The sequence below is a fragment of the Colobus angolensis genome, unplaced genomic scaffold, assembly GCF_000951035.1.
Source record: "Colobus angolensis palliatus isolate OR3802 unplaced genomic scaffold, Cang.pa_1.0 Scaffold75, whole genome shotgun sequence".
NCBI classification, from domain to species: Eukaryota; Metazoa; Chordata; class Mammalia; order Primates; family Cercopithecidae; genus Colobus; species Colobus angolensis.
In genome coordinates this window covers 5,570,842-5,587,563 of record NW_012121265.1, presented here as the reverse complement: position 1 = coordinate 5,587,563, position 16,722 = coordinate 5,570,842, and the positions used below count along the sequence as shown (strand labels likewise).

At 44.6% G+C, this 16,722-nt stretch overlaps 1 protein-coding gene across 3 annotated transcripts in view; it reads right to left on the bottom strand.

The window, feature by feature from the left end:
- NRAP (nebulin-related anchoring protein) overlaps positions 1-16,722 on the bottom strand; it is a 77,848-nt gene that overhangs the window by 28,372 nt on the left and 32,754 nt on the right. For all 3 annotated transcript variants that reach the window (XM_011927860.1, XM_011927861.1, XM_011927859.1), the window contains 10 exons: positions 16,386-16,487; positions 14,500-14,697; positions 13,819-13,923; positions 10,901-10,999; positions 9,676-9,780; positions 8,373-8,480; positions 6,720-7,031; positions 5,454-5,558; positions 2,308-2,406; positions 564-668 (listed from right to left, as the gene is read on the bottom strand). In XM_011927860.1, the coding sequence (XP_011783250.1) occupies positions 564-668; positions 2,308-2,406; positions 5,454-5,558; positions 6,720-7,031; positions 8,373-8,480; positions 9,676-9,780; positions 10,901-10,999; positions 13,819-13,923; positions 14,500-14,697; positions 16,386-16,487 (1,338 nt within the window). The remainder of the gene's footprint in view (positions 1-563; positions 669-2,307; positions 2,407-5,453; positions 5,559-6,719; positions 7,032-8,372; positions 8,481-9,675; positions 9,781-10,900; positions 11,000-13,818; positions 13,924-14,499; positions 14,698-16,385; positions 16,488-16,722) is intronic.

Sequence of the window (16,722 nt, the reverse complement as noted above, 5' to 3'; positions counted from 1 at the left end):
TGAGGGGGGACAGGTTGAGGCATAGAGGGGAGGGGAAGCAAAGGCTTTAGAGTCAAACAGACACAGATTTTTCTAAGCAGCAATTTGATTGGAAGAAGGAGGCACGAGATTGCATATGCGTAGTGCTTTATGTCAGATAAAGAAAAGTCAGACGTCTCTATCAAAGAACAGAAATGGTGGGCAGGGGAGCTGACAGATTTTGGAGAGGAGGAGTTAAGCCCCAAGTCTTCCCTTGGTATAGCCACTGGATATACTCAGCTATATTCTGATGTTCCCACTTTCCAGATCCTCCAAACCAATGCTCTTTGAACTAGGCAGAGAATTTTCCCAGATCATTCTTTCAAATGAGCAGGACTCTTCTGCAGGACCAGCTATATAGTGTGCAGGGCCCAATGCAGATGAAAATGTGGAGTCCCTTGTCCAAAAATATCACATATTTCAAGGTGGTGATGGCAGAACATGAAACTAGCTCGGGGGCTTCTGAGCACAGGGCATTGTGTGCCTGCCCATGACTAGCCTTGCTCTCCCGTCATTAAAACCCGTGCCTCTTGGGTCAGACTCACCTCACTGATATTCATGGCATTCAACTTGGCCAGCAGGACTTCAGGGAGGTCAGCAGTTGGCGTGTAATGATGCTTTATGTTTTCTCCTTGTTCCCTGTATAATCTCTGTGGATGGAAGGAGGTTTTGCATGAAACCTAGAGCCCATTCCACGCAGCCACAAGCCAGGTGACGCTCCAAGAGACCAAGCTGCAGTAGCTGCCACCTCCTCATAAAGACATGATCTCGGGCACCCTGCCTCCACCCAGATTTTACAGTTAGCATGGTGGCATGCATGTCATTTCCAAGCTCTGCTTCCTAGCTCAGAACATGACAAGCTGAAGCATTCCCCCTCAGTGAACGCCCCACTCATAGTACACTGCTAAGATGGGTGTCAAATGAGAAAACGAGGTTTACTTAACACCTAGTAATAACTTGGTGATTAACTATCAGCTATGAGAGGGCATCAAGATACAGAAGGTGAGAAAGAAGATGGCTCTTGTACAGGTGAGGTTTTCTCCTCCCTATCTCAATCCTCCTCTGCTCCTCCATCTCAAATATTCTTCCCCTAAGACATGACTCCTGGGTGGGTCTGGGACTCCTTTCTCCTAGAACTCTGACCCAAGCTTCAGATATCCTGGTAGTTAATAATGACACACGCAGTTGGCATCAGCCACCAGAGAAAGTTTCCAAACAGGGCTTTTCCATCCCAAATCTTATCAGATATGTCCAAGTTTCTACGTATCACAGCAGTGCCCCCTAGAGTTGGCTAGGGTAAGGAAGAAACAGGTATTGTTTTTCTTCATACAGAAGTTCTTGTTTGACCATCTGTGTTTCTCAGAAATCAGTTTGATTCTGATGGGCTGATTATGAAGAAGTTATAAATTCCTAAATCCATAAGCTTGTATATCATCCCATCCCAGATTCTGACAGGCACTCAGGCTGTTTCAGAATGCCTGTCAAATAAAGCGGAGCCAGAATCATTTGCTCAATTGGGAAACAAGGAAGAGAATTTTGAAACCTATACCCTCAAGGTTTGTAAATTTTCCTCATGGAAAGTTGAATGGTTTAAAGGTATTTAAAAGCCAGATTTGCCCTGCACGAAGATCCATGGGTTTCTCTTAGTAGAATCACCCAAACAGGATTAATCTACATCATAAAGTGATTTTTTTCAGGACCTCATCGTTCACTTTAGTCTCCAGCCGACCCTGCAACCCCGCACCCCAGCCAACCTTTCCTACAGAGGGAAAAGGGTCAAATCTTGGTTTCACATCCTAAAGGAGTATGGCGAAATGGCTTGAAAGTTAGTCTAATGTATATAAATCAGACCCAAATCGTATTCAAAGTCCCCGGGAAATTCACAGAGCAACAATTGCTGGCCTTGGGTCCTAAAGAGCTCTAAGCACAGCGTCAGGATTCCAATTACCAAGAATTTCACCCAGTTCTGAAAACAACACTTTCAGACCAAAGGAGAAGGGAAAACGGCCTCACCACGAATAAATTGGTGAGACATGCAAATGGGAAGGAGGGCGAACATCTTGGGGCAGTGGGGTGGTGGAGCCCCACTTGGCATTCTAAGTGCAGTAACACCCCCATTTGCATCCTAATGAGGAAGCACCCCCGCTAAGGGAGCCACTGCAAAGGACAGGGAGCGCCTTCATCCTTAGGACAACAGAAGGAGAAAACCCAAGAACCCCTCCGCTTCAATCGCAGTGTTGAAAGAAGAGCCCACTCTTAGAGTCATAATGTATATACATTATCACTTACATCCACTGCTTGGGTATAACTAATTCTGGCCTGGACCATCTCCGGAGTGTCTTTAATACTGGTAAACTTCAAAGCATCTGGATGCTGACGGTACTTCTTCTGTTGAGCAGAAAAAGATCAAAGCTGTGAATTTTGTGCTGCTCTTTCATGCCATTTGAAAGAGAAAATCATAGGTTGCTTGAGATTAGAGTGAATTTGTGAACATAATTATTATTCTGCTTCCTCCATCTTTATATCCTAGGTGCCTTCAGGTTAATATTTGTTTCAATTTAAGAATAACCTCATGTCAATTAACATTAAAGTATTTCTACCTGGTGCAAAGAAAACATCTCCAAATTAGGTTATACTAGTAAAAGACTGTAGGATACACACTTAGAAAAGGATTCTTTTTATAGGCTTCAAATAGTTTGTCGCAGTTGCTTACATATCTTAGTTTGGGTCTTCTAAGCAAGAAAGAGCATTCAGAGCTCCATTTATCCATTTAGCTTTCTATTTTCCTTCCACAAAAAAACACCGGCAGACATTATCGCAGTCAAAACCCTCACATTTAGCAGCCCGCGAGTGTATGCCGTCCAGTCACGTTAGAGCCTAGTTCAGTTAACATAGGAAATAATTCTTTAAAATATTACAGTAACAAGAAAAAGGGTGCTACTATTGAAAGGAGTTGTCACACAGTTTGAAAGACACTGAAGCAAAAAAAAAAAAAAATTACAAAAATGCCGGCAAAGACCTAGATACCCAATTTTGAAGTATTCTGAAAGTCTGTTTAAATTCATTTCTTTTTAAAAAATCAAAGTACCTTTCTAGGAGACTGAAACCATTATGACTTTAATGAGATCACAGAGTTTATGCTTTCCAAAACAGAATAATTGTCTTAAACACACTCCCCTTTATCTGGTTGGATTTTTGCATATTGGGTTGTCTTAAAATGACACAGATCAATAGCCAGCTAAATCGAGCTCACCACCTGTTTCTGTAAATAAAGTTTTATTGGAACATGGCCATGCTCATTCACTTACGTTGCCTATGGCCATTTTCCAGCTAGTTGTGACAGAGGCCATATGACCTACAAAGCCAAAACTGTTTACTATCTGGTCCTTCACAGAAAAGGCTTTCTGACCTCTGCTTTGGAGCGTAGGTGTGCATGAGAATTTGTGGCTCTTTCAGCAGTGCCAGGCATTCTCTCTGGAAGTTAAGAAGGTGGCCCAGGCCAGACGCAGTGGCTCATGTCTGTAATCCCAGCACTTTGGGAGGCTGAAGAGGGTGAATCACCTGAAATCAGGAGCTCGAGACCAGCCTGGGCAACATGGTGAAACCCCGTCTCTACTAAAAATATAAGAATTAGCTGGGTGTGGTGGTGGGCGCCTGTAATCTCAGCTACTCAAGAGGCTGAGGCAGGAGAATCACTTGAACCCGGGAGGTGGAGATTGCAGTGAGCCAAGATCGCTCCACTGCACTCCAGCTTGGTTAACAGAACAAGACTCGTCTCAAAAAAAAAAGAAGAAGAAGAAGAAGGTGGCCCAATTCAACACTAACTTGTAAATGTGACAGTCTGACATGAGATGCGGGGGGAAAGTTGCTGAAAGATATCTTGCCTTACTTATTAGAGTTTGAGGACTAGTATGCAACAAGCCCATCAAAGAGGATAAGCAAATTTGTTGAGAAAGTATGCACAATAAGGCGACTAACTAACAGCTGTGGGATACATGGTCCCCTGAAGATCCCTTGGCTGCCAGATTTAGACACATGAAGGAAATCATCTTGAAGTCTAAATTATACAAATATGGTCTTTAGTCTTCATTTCCTTTTGTGAATGAGCCCAATATCGAGAGTTTGGGATCATGAATCTTTAAACCTAAATGTTTATTCCTATAAGTTCTTCACATTCATCCTCCCAGAGGGCCTCTCCTGAACTAGAATGAACAAATTAGAGCAGTGCTATCCCCATGGAGTTCCCAGGGTCTTCTGAGCCTTGAGTGTTGACCAAGGTCCCTAAAAATCAGGTCAATCAGCATAAGGCCACTTTTTGAAGTCAACTCTACAGTGTGCCAGGTAGTGAGAATGATGCTCCATGGGAAAATACTAATGCTGGACAGGTGTGTTTGAAAAACCAACAAGGGTGTCTTTCTATTTTAACTATAGGTTCAGAAAGAAAGCCTCCTCCTCCTCAAAAAAAAAAAAAAAAAATTCTAGGAGGCTCATTGCTAAAGCTAACATCCTGTGGGACTATGGCCATTATGGTCCCCTTCCCCCCCAGAAAAGTCTAGAAAGACCAGGTTACTCTGAAGACAACTGGCAAATGCTCACTTGTCTTCTGATCAAGTCACCCCACAAGCAAACATAAACAGCACGGTGTGAATGGTCTGATGGTGTCCAGCCTCCTGGTAGCTTTGTTCTGTGCCACCCCAACAGGGATAATTCTGCTCCCTGGGGGGCATTCAGCAATATCTTGATCCATTTTTGGTTGTCACAGAGGGCACTACTGGCATCCTCATAGGACGTCCTGCTAAACATCTTGTAGGGCACAGGATAACCCCACAACAAAGAAAAATCAAAATGTCAATAGCGCCAAGGTTGAAAAACTCAGAAAGAGCTGCTCAATGACATCATCATGAAATATGAAGAAACAACTCTTTTTGCAAGCAGTGATGCTGTAGGTTCCAGTAAAGGTGGCTATAAGTAGGCAGAACTAAGTAAACTGAAGTGAGACCCTCCCTCAAAAAAGAACCATGTCACATGGTGACCACCACGTGAATATTCAAAAACTGTTGATTCTGTGGCAGAAAGGGAGAGGAAGAAAATGTGCCTAAAGTCACCAAAGGGCTTTTTGGGTGCAATAAATGTATCTTTTCATCATCTCTCCTGTGTTGCTTCATTAAAAAGGTAAGTTGGTGGGTAGCAATTGAGCTCTGTTTGATTGTCATTATTATTCATAATATCATTTGTCACCCACTTTGTTTTTGCCAGGGCCCCTACTGGTGTGTGTTTCCTATGTGGTTTCCTTCTAATTACCAGCCCTAGTCTGGGTTTTGAGGTCTTTCATGTGGCTTTGCCTTTTTCTTTGCCTTTTGAGTGGAAATTATTTTAATTTTATACAGAGACGCCTAATGCAGCCAGGCCTGTTACAGGCTGTCAGGAAATCTCACCTCGCTAATGAGTTCTCCTGCCTTCTTCGCCTGCTCCACATTTAATGACCCGGTGGCGACCCAGCCCGTGCCTTTCATCCACTTCACATCTGCCCTGTATTGGTTCTGACAAAGGAGAAAGAAAAAAAATAAAAAAAGCAGGCCATTGTTGGTGCACAGACATTTAAAGGGCTATTAGCGGCTCCCGACGCAGCCTTGGTGCCAGCTGAGTCAAATTAGATGCCACTTTTGTCTTAACGCATTTCTGCACAGTCACAGGTAGGGCTCCCAAAAGTCAATTAATTTCCCCTTTAATTGGAGCCATCCCTTGGGACAGTGACTTTAGGCCCCACCCAACACTACTGGGGGTGGCGCAGGAGGGGCCAAACCAACTTTGCCCCTCATTACGGACAAGTCTACTCGGAAAGAAGCATGTCCTCATTGTCTGCATTACCAGTTTTCTTGTTTAAAATGACACACGGGGGACAAGAAAATGAGAATTCACAACAGAACCCAGGTGGGCGCTATTTGAGGGAATTTCACAAGACAGCGGAGGCTTCCCACAGTGCCAATTCCTTCCTAGCCACCTCGGTGGGGGGGCAGGGCGTATTTCTTCTCATTTCTTTAGTTTCCATTGAATGAGTAGTTTTAATAGAAAGTCATTTAAATGGACACTTCTCTAAAACTAGTATATCATCATCTATCATGAAACCAGAAAGGGCGTGTCTACACACACACACACACATACACACACACACACACTCTTCCTGTGTAATAGTCTGACTGCAGCTGACCTGCCTTTTCAGTTCACCCCTATTCTTGTGCAAGAGTCACCTGAAGACAGAAAGCAGAACTGGGAAGCGAGGATCAGGAGGACAGGGAAAGGGTTATTGAAGATTAGAGACCCACACATTCCAAAAATGGGAACTACCAAAGTCGGGGTGAGTTATCAGCGACGCTCTCCCCTAGCAGGCCACCGCTAGGCATGACACAAAGATACTTCCCCCCGGCAATAAAAAGAAACCTGGAAAACATATGTAGGCCAGAATTCCAAGAAGGAAAAAGTAACTCTATGATTTCTTCTGTTTGTTAGTACAGAATCTAAAATTGGCCTCGTCTGAATAAAAGTTAAACCACTAACAAAGTAAAGTGTTGCCACTTAGGGATCCAGAAACAGGTGTCCCATAGCATAAACTGTTGCGTTGAACGGCTTAGGGAAACACTTGCACTAGCACACACACAACACACACATACACACACACGTGCACACACTCACACAGCGCTTACATCACTCTGTAAGCCATAAGCCTTCTTGGCCCATTCCACCTTCATGTCTGTGGGCAAAGCTGTGAAGTGATGTGCCACCGTCTTGTAGCCTATGTCTGTGGCTAAATGCTGAGCTTTGCAGGCATGCACGAGGTGGACCATGTCCAGGGAGACGTGGCATTGGGATTTGGTGTCCTCGAATCCCTTCTTGTACTCCAGTTCACTCTGCAGCTTGGACATTTGCAGTGAGTGGCTCATTTGCGAATCTCCCTGTACACCTTTTGCCCCAATGAGCTTCCCTCTGGATCTCTCATAATCCTCCTTGTACTTCACCTAAATAGGAACAGAACAGAGATACATTAGACTCTCCTAAAGGAATTGTTAGGCTTCAGACTCCATGCATGAGAGCTAAGACAAAGCCATTGGACAGCATCCTATTAGACCTAGAGTCAAATTAAAGTTTGCCTTTTTTGAACATCTGATATATTTTCTTTCATCAGTGAAAGAAAATATTATTACCCATTATTTCCCTTTTCACCTCAGCTGCCAGAAAGCTCAGAGTTATAGACAAAAGTAGCCATGAAATGAAAAACATACAGAATAGCCAAACTACAATTGCTGCTTATGAAAGGAACTCAAATTAAAAGATAACTGGAGTACATATATATTTGGGGGAGTATGAGGGGCACAAAGGAGCACATTGTTTGAAAAATAACACTAGTTCGAGAGTAACAAGGACCCGAAGCAAGCATAAATACGAAAAAGTTGTGAAAACTGTCAGAAGGCACCAGTGTGGGGCATGATTTTCAACATTATCATTGCTTCGGTCAGTGGTAGATTCATGTTCTACTCTCAGCTCTGGCAACAACAACAGTATCAATATCTGCCACCACTTATCGAACCCGTGGTATAACCAAGCACAGGACAAGCCTGTGTAACTGAAGTGCATCCACAGACCAGTGCTGATTTGTAAAATGTTACCAACTAAAAATAAGATAAAGGGCTTATGTCAGAATGTAAACCAACCACATTACCAAGCCAGTTGTTTTTGGTTTAGCTGAGCTTTTTTTGAAGCAAGACTTTCTCGATGAAGGAAGCAGAGTTTGACCTAAATCCTGGCTCAAGCTCCTTTTCTCACATCTGACTCCTAACAGATTGCATTAGTCTATACAACACTTCATGTACATGAATTCATTCCATTTCCTTGTCATTATTTTGCAATTACCAATTTACCAGCAAGTTAACTGAGATTTTTAAAGCTTAAACAACCTTCCTGAAGTAACAATGCTAATGGATGACAGAGGCGAGATTTTATACAAGGTCTATCTGACACCAGAGCCTGTATTAACCATTAACAGACCACAACGTCTTTAGAAAGTCATGGAATGTCTCTGGGCATCAATTTATCTGTAAAGTGAGAAATCTGGATTCTTACTCTTGCTACTACTACAAATAGTAACTCATCACTTACTGAAAATCAATGTGTGGCAAGCAGTTATTAAATAGGCACGGATGCGATTATCTCATTGCAAGGTTAAGGCTATTATCTCCATTTTACAGATAAGAATCCTGAGGTTCAGAGAGATTAAGAACCTGCCCAGACACTCAGAGAATCTCCCAGGTATAAACACACAGGATTCTGCAGTCTCTTTTACAAGTTGGGGACAGACTCACCTCACTAGCCAGGTCCCTCTTGGCTTTCGCTGCCAGGAAAGTCAAGGAGTCAAGACGTAGCTCAAACCCTTTTGCCTTCTGGTTTTCCCAGCTGCTCTTGTACAGTTTCTAAGGGGATTTAGGAGAGAAGGTGAGGGGGTTTTCATATGAAAGGGTTCTCATGTGAGAGCATTTCTCTAGACTCTAATGACCATTCTAGGAAAGCAATATTGATTATTACATCCTTCTCTGAGAGTCACAGAAATCATGTCGTCTGAATATAGCCAGGCCTTCTTCCTGCCTTAAGGCCTCTTAACACATAAGGCTTCAATAAAAAAAAAAACAACAAAAAAACCAGATTTAAACTCCAGAAGCCTTAACAAATACTAGGAGTTTTCATGGAAGTCTCAAAAACATGCCAAAGGTAGGATAGCATAGCACAACACAATGACGTTTCTGAAAAGTCTATTCTCCATCTCTGTCCACGCACCCCACCGGGTCAGCAGCGGCTCCAGCTGCACCTCTTTCTCTTTCCTCCCACCTTCCCCCAGCCTCTAGTCCACCTGGGTATTTTCCTTGCGCCTCCCGTTGTCTCTCCTGCTCTTATCCCCAAATTTCAAGATCTTTCTTCTGGAAGGCTCCCTTCCCTTTCTGCATATGAATCAATTTAACCTCTGCTTCTCCTCCCGATTCTCCTCCCCATCTATTTCTCAGATGAGGAACCCAAAGACCTGGGAGCTAAGCAGGGAGAGCAAAGAAAACATCTTCCCCAGAAGATACAGACAGGAGGGAAGTTGGAACTATGGATGCTTTCATGACTAACAGCTACCACTGTGCACTTGCCTCTGAGTGCTTGATGTATAGAGACTCACTAAAACCTCATGACAACCCGATGGGACTAATGTTGGCATCATTTTACCAATGGGACACCTGAGAACAAAGAATTTGCCCAAGGTCACACACCTAGTAAGTGGCAACCAAGGATCAAACCCAGACCATTTGGAGTGAATGTCTGAGCTCTTACTCCCCTCTACCACGATTATGCTGTTTCAACTCTGGCACCTGGAATAACCCCTACATCCAACCCCAGGATACATTCAGTGGCTCAAGTCCTCCACTAGCTCATTCCTGCAAAAGCTGTCCTCCTCTCCCCCTAAAACACTGATCAGGAGCCAGATCTGCTGGGTGAGCTGTTTTCACAACAACCAGATGTATGTAACCTCAGTTGATGCAGACACTATGCCATGACTGGTGGGCTTGGTTTACCAGGTGGCTATACACAAAGGAGAGCAGAGTTCATGCTGCCCACTCCCTCTCTCTGTACCTCGCTGAGATTTGCAGCATTGGCTCGGGCCCGCAGGAAGAGAGGCTCGTCTTTGCTGATGGTATACTGATGGACAGACTGCTCATTTCCTGCTTTGTAGGCCACCTGTTGAGAGAGAGCACTGAATCAGGAGCAGGTGGCAGGGGCGAGGTGGGCAGGGTGGCATCCCGCATGGTGTCTCTGTCTGGTTGGCACTTTTCTGACTTGCACAGAAAGTCCATTACAAAACCCACCAGATCAGACTTTGAGTGACAGAATACAGTCAAGGAGAGATGATGAGAGAAGGAGAAGCAGTGGGGAGGAGCTGGGAGAAAAATGTGGCAGGGAGCCAACCTGAAAACCCCTCCAAGGTTTCTCTTTTCACACCTTTCCTTTGGGATGGAATCAACCTCCGCAAGCATTGCTATTTACACTGTCTGTGGTCACAAAAATACCCCACCACGGGGTTCAGATTAGTATGGACTCCCCAAGTGGGAAAAATAAGAAGCATACTCTGCCTCCTGCCCCTCCATAATCAACCTTAATCCATTCACAGGTACTGACACCAGGAAAGTGAGCATGCATGGACATCTCCTCCATGGCAAACTCATCACTCTTCTTTTCCTCTCCTTGCTTCCCCTCCACCCCCAACTTGAGTTTCCAAACAGTGGCTTTCTGCTGACTCTGAGTTATGCTGATAGTATCCTTTCTGGCAGCTATATCTTACCTGGACCTTTAGGAAGGAAAGCTAGGAAGGTCCCGGACAGACTGGGGCAACTATGGTCCTGCTTGGTGTAGAGAACTAATCTGTAAATAATATGTGTGGTGCTTCTTTGTTCTGGCCCCATAAATAAGCTTATGTGGGTGTGACCTGCACACACCTCAAACACAAATGTTGTCCTCTTCCAAGATAATTCTCTCCTGGCTCCAGAATAAGAGAGTCTTTGATGAAAGATAGGAGACAGAAGAAAAAGGAAACTAGAGAATACTGGAAGCTGAAAAGGAATAAAGTCAGCCCTGCATCTATCCCTAATAAAATCGGGGGAGATGGTGGTGGATGAAGCAAGGGACCTGGTGTCCAGTTCTAGAAACGGCCTGGAAGCCTGGGGAAAGCTGGGTCCAGCCTATTTAAAGGGAAGGCTCTTTGGTTTCTGGATCATGCCTGGGCAGCACCTGCTGTTGTCCCTGGAGGATCCCAGGTCCATGACACAGCAGCTTGGTGGAGAAAGGGCAGCCCAGGACTCACCCCACTCTGTAGCTCCTGGCTCTTCTTGGCGTGCTCCATCTGGGAGCTGTCGGTCACACTGGTGAACTTCAGCTCATCGACCCTCTGCCGGTAGTTTTTCTGTTTCCAAAGGAAAGGGACCCCCACAGCATTAGGATTGGGTTGCCCCTACTGCCCTACACATGTGCACGCGTGCACGCACGCACACACACACACACACACACACACACACACACACACACATACTTTCTGTGGTCCAAGCATTCCCTTGGGAGGAATGTTCTAGTTGATCCCGCAGCTTGAACAGAACCACACAGCCCTGAGATCACCTGATCCAGTGAACTTGTTTTAGTTTCTATTACTGAATGGGAAATGTAATTTTCCTCTTCAGTAACCCTGTATTTCACCGTGTGCCCCGGGGAGGTACACATTTTATAAATATAGACCTGACATAGGAGGGTGAGGTGGAGGAAACTTGGACTTTACAATGATGAAGACTGAGGTTCAAATCTTGCCTGTTCATCCTTCCAGCTTCATCACCTCCAGCACATCACTCAATCCAACCTAAGCCACCCTTGCTTGGAGTGTACAATGGGGACAACAGTAGAAGCTACTTCAGTCTAGTGTGGAGTCTAGGCTTCAACACCATGTTTTACGTGTGAGTCAGGTCCCTGGGACAGTGTCAGGACATCGCCATTGCCATGGTGTTATCATGATTGTCCGGGAAGCAGCAGCTTTAAGGAAGGAGACACAGAGCCACACACAGAAGCCTGCGGTCAGGTGGAATTCGCCTTCACAGTTTCTGATTTTCCAGATCATTGAGGTCTTGTCCTCGTAGTGTCCCCATCTCACAGCCACAAATTAATTGGTAAATTTTCAATGTGCTAATTCTGTCCCCCCTCAGGGACTTCTTGTCTTTCCTGAAGATTAGCTCCTCTGGCTTTTCCATTGAATCTGCCAAAGTTGCTGGGAAAGGTGGCCGCTGAGGACAGCGTGTAGAAGCAAAAGCTTCACATGGCAGGGAGATTAGAGATGAGCTCACAGCCTGGTTCTGGCAAAATTCCCCATGCCATCAGCAGGAGGGTTACAGCAACCAACGGAACCCAACATAGTGACTAGAACACTGGGAACTCCAACTTTTCTGCCTTTAGGGGAAAAAAGTTCTAGAGAAAACATTCCAAAGAGACTTCTAATTTTCCTCCCTAGTTCCACTGTGTTGAATGGGAAAACTCCTTCACCACATAACTGAAGGGAGTCACATTGCCCTGCCATTGTTGGAAACTCCTAGTCATCCCAGACTATGCATTGGTCAAATCACAAGTAATTGCTGAGCAGCCAAGAATCTACTCCATACAGAGCACAGAGGAACATAGAAAGGGTGAAGGAGACGATATCCTCCTGGCCTTGGAGGAGCTTAAAAATTAGCAGGTAATACAGGAAGTAAGATAGAAACTGACATTCCTGAATCTCAAGGACCAACTGGCTACATTCTCTCCCCTCTGCTGCACCCCTGTCCAAGATAGATGGGGCTCTGGTTGCTCCACCTGACCTTTAGTTGGTCTCCAACAAGCTAGGTAATGAAAGCCCTAAAGGGCTATGCTTTTCTCTCTACCTCATTCTACATTCTAACCCTAAATATGTCTCTGTCTCAGAGGAGGGTGAGTACAGTGGGAATATAAGAGTACATTACAAGATATGCTCTTGAGATGCAATACTGTCTCATGGTCAAAAGCCAGGGTACCAGATCAAACACCCTGGGTACAGATCCCAGCTCTTCTGCTTACTAAAAGTGTAACTTCAATCCCGCTTTCTTCATCTGTAAAATGGGAATATTAATAGGATAATCATACCATCTAATCACATAGGACTGTGGTGACCTATACTTTAACAGTATGTATATAATACACCCAAAGTGGTGATCAATAATGATTATCAGTCCATAAATGGCGGGTATTATTATCACCATTATTATCATTTGCAAGAGATATGCCGACTCAGCCTTCTTGGCCCTGAAACAAGAATCCCCTTTGAAGATTCCAAACAAAGTTCCTGAAATAGTGACACTTCCAAATGAAATATCCTTCAAAAGTCCTCCTCTGCCTGATGCCAGAGCCAGCTTTCTGTGGCGTAAAGAGAGGCAAGGACTTAGAGCTGCAGGGACCTGGGAGAGTATCCGATCCAACCTCTTCTTTTTTATTTTATTTTATTTTATTTTGTTTTACTTTTTGAGACAGAGTCTCGATCTGTCACCCAGGCTGGAGTGCAGTGGCACAATCTCAGTTCACTGCAACCTCTGCCTCCCAGGTTCAAGCAATTCTCCTGCCTCAGCCTCCTGAATAACTGGGATTACAGGCACGTGCCACCACACCTGGCTAAATGTTTTTGTGTCTTTAATAGAGACGAGGTTTCACTGTGTTAGCCAGGATGGTCTCCATCTCTTCACCTCGTGATCTGCCCACCTCGGCCTCCTGCATTGCTGGGATTACAGGCCAACCTCTTCATTTTTATATGAGGGAAAGAGGATCAGGAAGGTTAAGTGACTTGCCTGAAATCTGCAGTGAATTTAAGACACAGGCATAATGAGAACGGTATCCTCCAAATACTGGACTCTCTGATTCAAAAGGAATCACACGCTGCTCACTTAAGAAATGCTGTTTTCCCAGGTGCTGTATATTACACCTTTCTAAACCAAATTATTATTTGGATGCAACTGCTACTCAAAGTAAATAGGTAGGCTTCTTTAATGACACCATCTCAGGAAGTTTAAGGCTGTGGAAAGTTAGCTGAGAATGCGCTACAGGTGTGAAATGAAGCACTCCCACTTTGAATCATACCCAAAATAAATCTGGGGGTAGAGAAAGGGAATTAGAGGCAAAGATCACCCTGTGTGAGTCAGGGGCTGAGGACTACTGGAGGCCAGAGGCCCAAGTGCAGGTTACCTCGCTGACCAGCTGTCCAGCCTTCTTGGCTTGTTCCAAATTGAGACTCCCCTCTGTCAGCCACCCAACTCCCTTCATCCATGCGAGGTCGGCCTTGTACTGCAGCTACAAGAGAAAAACCATAAAGTTCTCATTGGGTACATGGATAGAGACAGGACAGAGTTGATGGGAGAGTTAGGAAGATCTTGATCCTGCATTTGCCTTCCTGGAAGAACTGCTCCCTGCTCCTTTATGATCAGGCAGATCTCCACTTGGGAGATACAGCCACTTGGCCCACTTTGTAACGAGAGTAGCGTGCTCTACCTTAGTGCTGAGACACCGCAACCTTAGCAAAAAGAGTGTTTCTCATATTTGTTAACCAAGGGCCTTTCTTTGCCAGCCTGCTAAATTTCCAGGATTTATTTATCATTTTCAACATTTTCTTCTCCTTGACTCGTCCCCATCACCAATACATCTTGACTTAAGCATTAGCTGTGAGCCCTGATCCTCCACCCTCCAGTCTCCATTGTGTCAACTATATCTCTACTTCCCCATCTGTCCTTTCTGGCCCCAGTACATTTCCTGTAGTTCTTCCTAGTCTCCCAAGTTATGTAAGAGACTCATGCACAGGTTTGGAATCACTCTGAAAGCATGTCCAACTGCAAGAGATGCATGAAGAGAACTGGCAACATGCAGGCTCACCTCGCTCTGGAGCCCATAGGCCTTCTTGGCCCACTGAGTCTTCATATCTTCGGGCAGCACAGTGTATTCATGCAGTTTCTTCCTGTAGTCCAGGTCACTGGCAAGAGCTTGGGCCTTCTTAGCATGTCTGATGTTTACCATATCCATGGGCAGGTGAAACTGGGTCTTACTCTCTTCAAAGCCTTTCTTATACTCAACCTTGAATGTACCAAAACAAGGACTGTTTTGTTAGTTGAAGCTCGCCCTTTGCAGGAGTGATATGAAAATGCAGGAAAGATTTCTAGGCTTTTGGGAGCAGGAGAATCAGCACTCTGAGCACTGCCACCCTTCTATCAGAAAGGCGTGACCCAAGTCTTGGCTCTGAAAGGCAGCATCATGAGGGAGCTGAGGTTTCACACTACTTTGTGTTTGGGAGGACTGTCTCTTGCCAATGCTAAACCTTTTCACCCAGCTGCGCCAGGAGAAAACTCTATTCCCAATTCTCAGAGATGCTTTAAGAGATAGAATAAAGAAGCTTGGGCTGCAGAGCCAGACAAGCCTGAGTTCCAACCTGATCTGCCCTCTAACAGAAGGTGACCTCTGGAAAGTTATGTCACCTCTCTAAGGACTCGTTTCCCTCTGGGAGACTGTCATGATAAGTAAAGGAATAATAGCTGAAACATGCTTAGTACAGGGACTGTCACATAGCAAACACTTGATAATGTTAGCATGCCAATAACAACGGCGGTTTGGTGGTGGCGATGATGGTGATAGCGGTGGTGGTGACGGTAGTGACGATGGTGATGATGGCAGCAGTGATGGTGATTGATCATGGTGACGATGACAATGGTGATGGTGACGGTGACGGTGATAGTGGTGACGATGGTGGTGATGATGGGGAAAGACAGTGTGCTATAGTAGAAGGAGTGTGGTGCCAGGTAATAAGAGTTCTAGGGTCTAATTCGCTACCCCTCTACCACTACTGCTGACTACCATATGGCTTTGGGAAAGACACAATCTTTTTGACCCCCAGTTGCTCCAACTGCACATATGAAACATCAATGTATTCTGTCTAAACTGAAGCCAAATTGTCAATGCCTCTTGATGCTTCATGACTATGCACTTCATTCGGCTTGTTCTGTAGACACATCCAAAATGGCAACCCAGATGCCAACTCTCTTCTATTCAAGTTGTGGCTCTTTAATGACTCATTGGATAATTACATCCAACTGTACCATCACAGCAGTGTAAGTTGGCCTCACAGCTTGGAGCAGGCAATCTTTTGTGTCTTTTTCCCTATTCAGCATCAGCAGGGAAGACTTGATTAGAAACCGGGTCTGTCTCTTCTAGCAGAATTCTCCTTCCCCAAAGCCTTTTGGTAAGTGACATTTACCAAGGTTCCTTTCCAGCCATTACAGTTGTTTACAAGCATCGTCATTCTGATTGGCTGCAGCCTGGGAAGCCCTGGTTTGCTAAATATTTGAATACCATATATGTTGTAACCACAGGACCAGGACAGTGCCACAACAAGCAGGATGCTTTGCTCCATTAGGGAGAAACTTACTATGTGCTGTTCATTCTTATAGCCCCAGGGTCTCACACAGTGTCTTGCCCATAGTAGTCACTTGGCAAACATTTGTGACATGAATAAATGCAACTGAACACCTTTGTACCTTGATCAGCAGATGCTGTCACCCTTAGGGCCACACTCCTCAACCATTTAAAGAAAACAGTATGCTTTGGCGAAATAAATAAACCAAACAAACTTCTTATGCAAGCCAGGAAAGAAAAGAGTTGCGGGTAGAAGTTAATAAAAAGGTAACAGTCCCAGGTGAAGTAGGCCCAGGAAAAACTTTTAAAATAACACAACTGTAAGTGAGGGGTTGGGGGTTAGAAAAAGAGTTTACCTCACTGCTCATCTTAGCAATCTGCAGGGAGTGCAGAAGCCTAGAGTCGGCTGTACCCGTGGCTTTGCCTTTTGTCTTTTCATATTCTTCTTTATATTTAACCTTGAGAGAAAGAAGAAGGTCTACTGTGAGTGAGAGAGAAACTTTGCCATCTATGGGGCTCTGGTTTTAACAAGTGCAAGGGGAACAATTCTGAAAAAACACCTCCCAATCTTTCACAAATCCAGAGAAAGATTAAAGTATTGCGATGTTTACAATGTTAAGAGTCATTATTTTTTTCGGCAGGACCACTGACATTTTATTGGAACCATTTCTTATGCATTCCTGAGTTAATGAG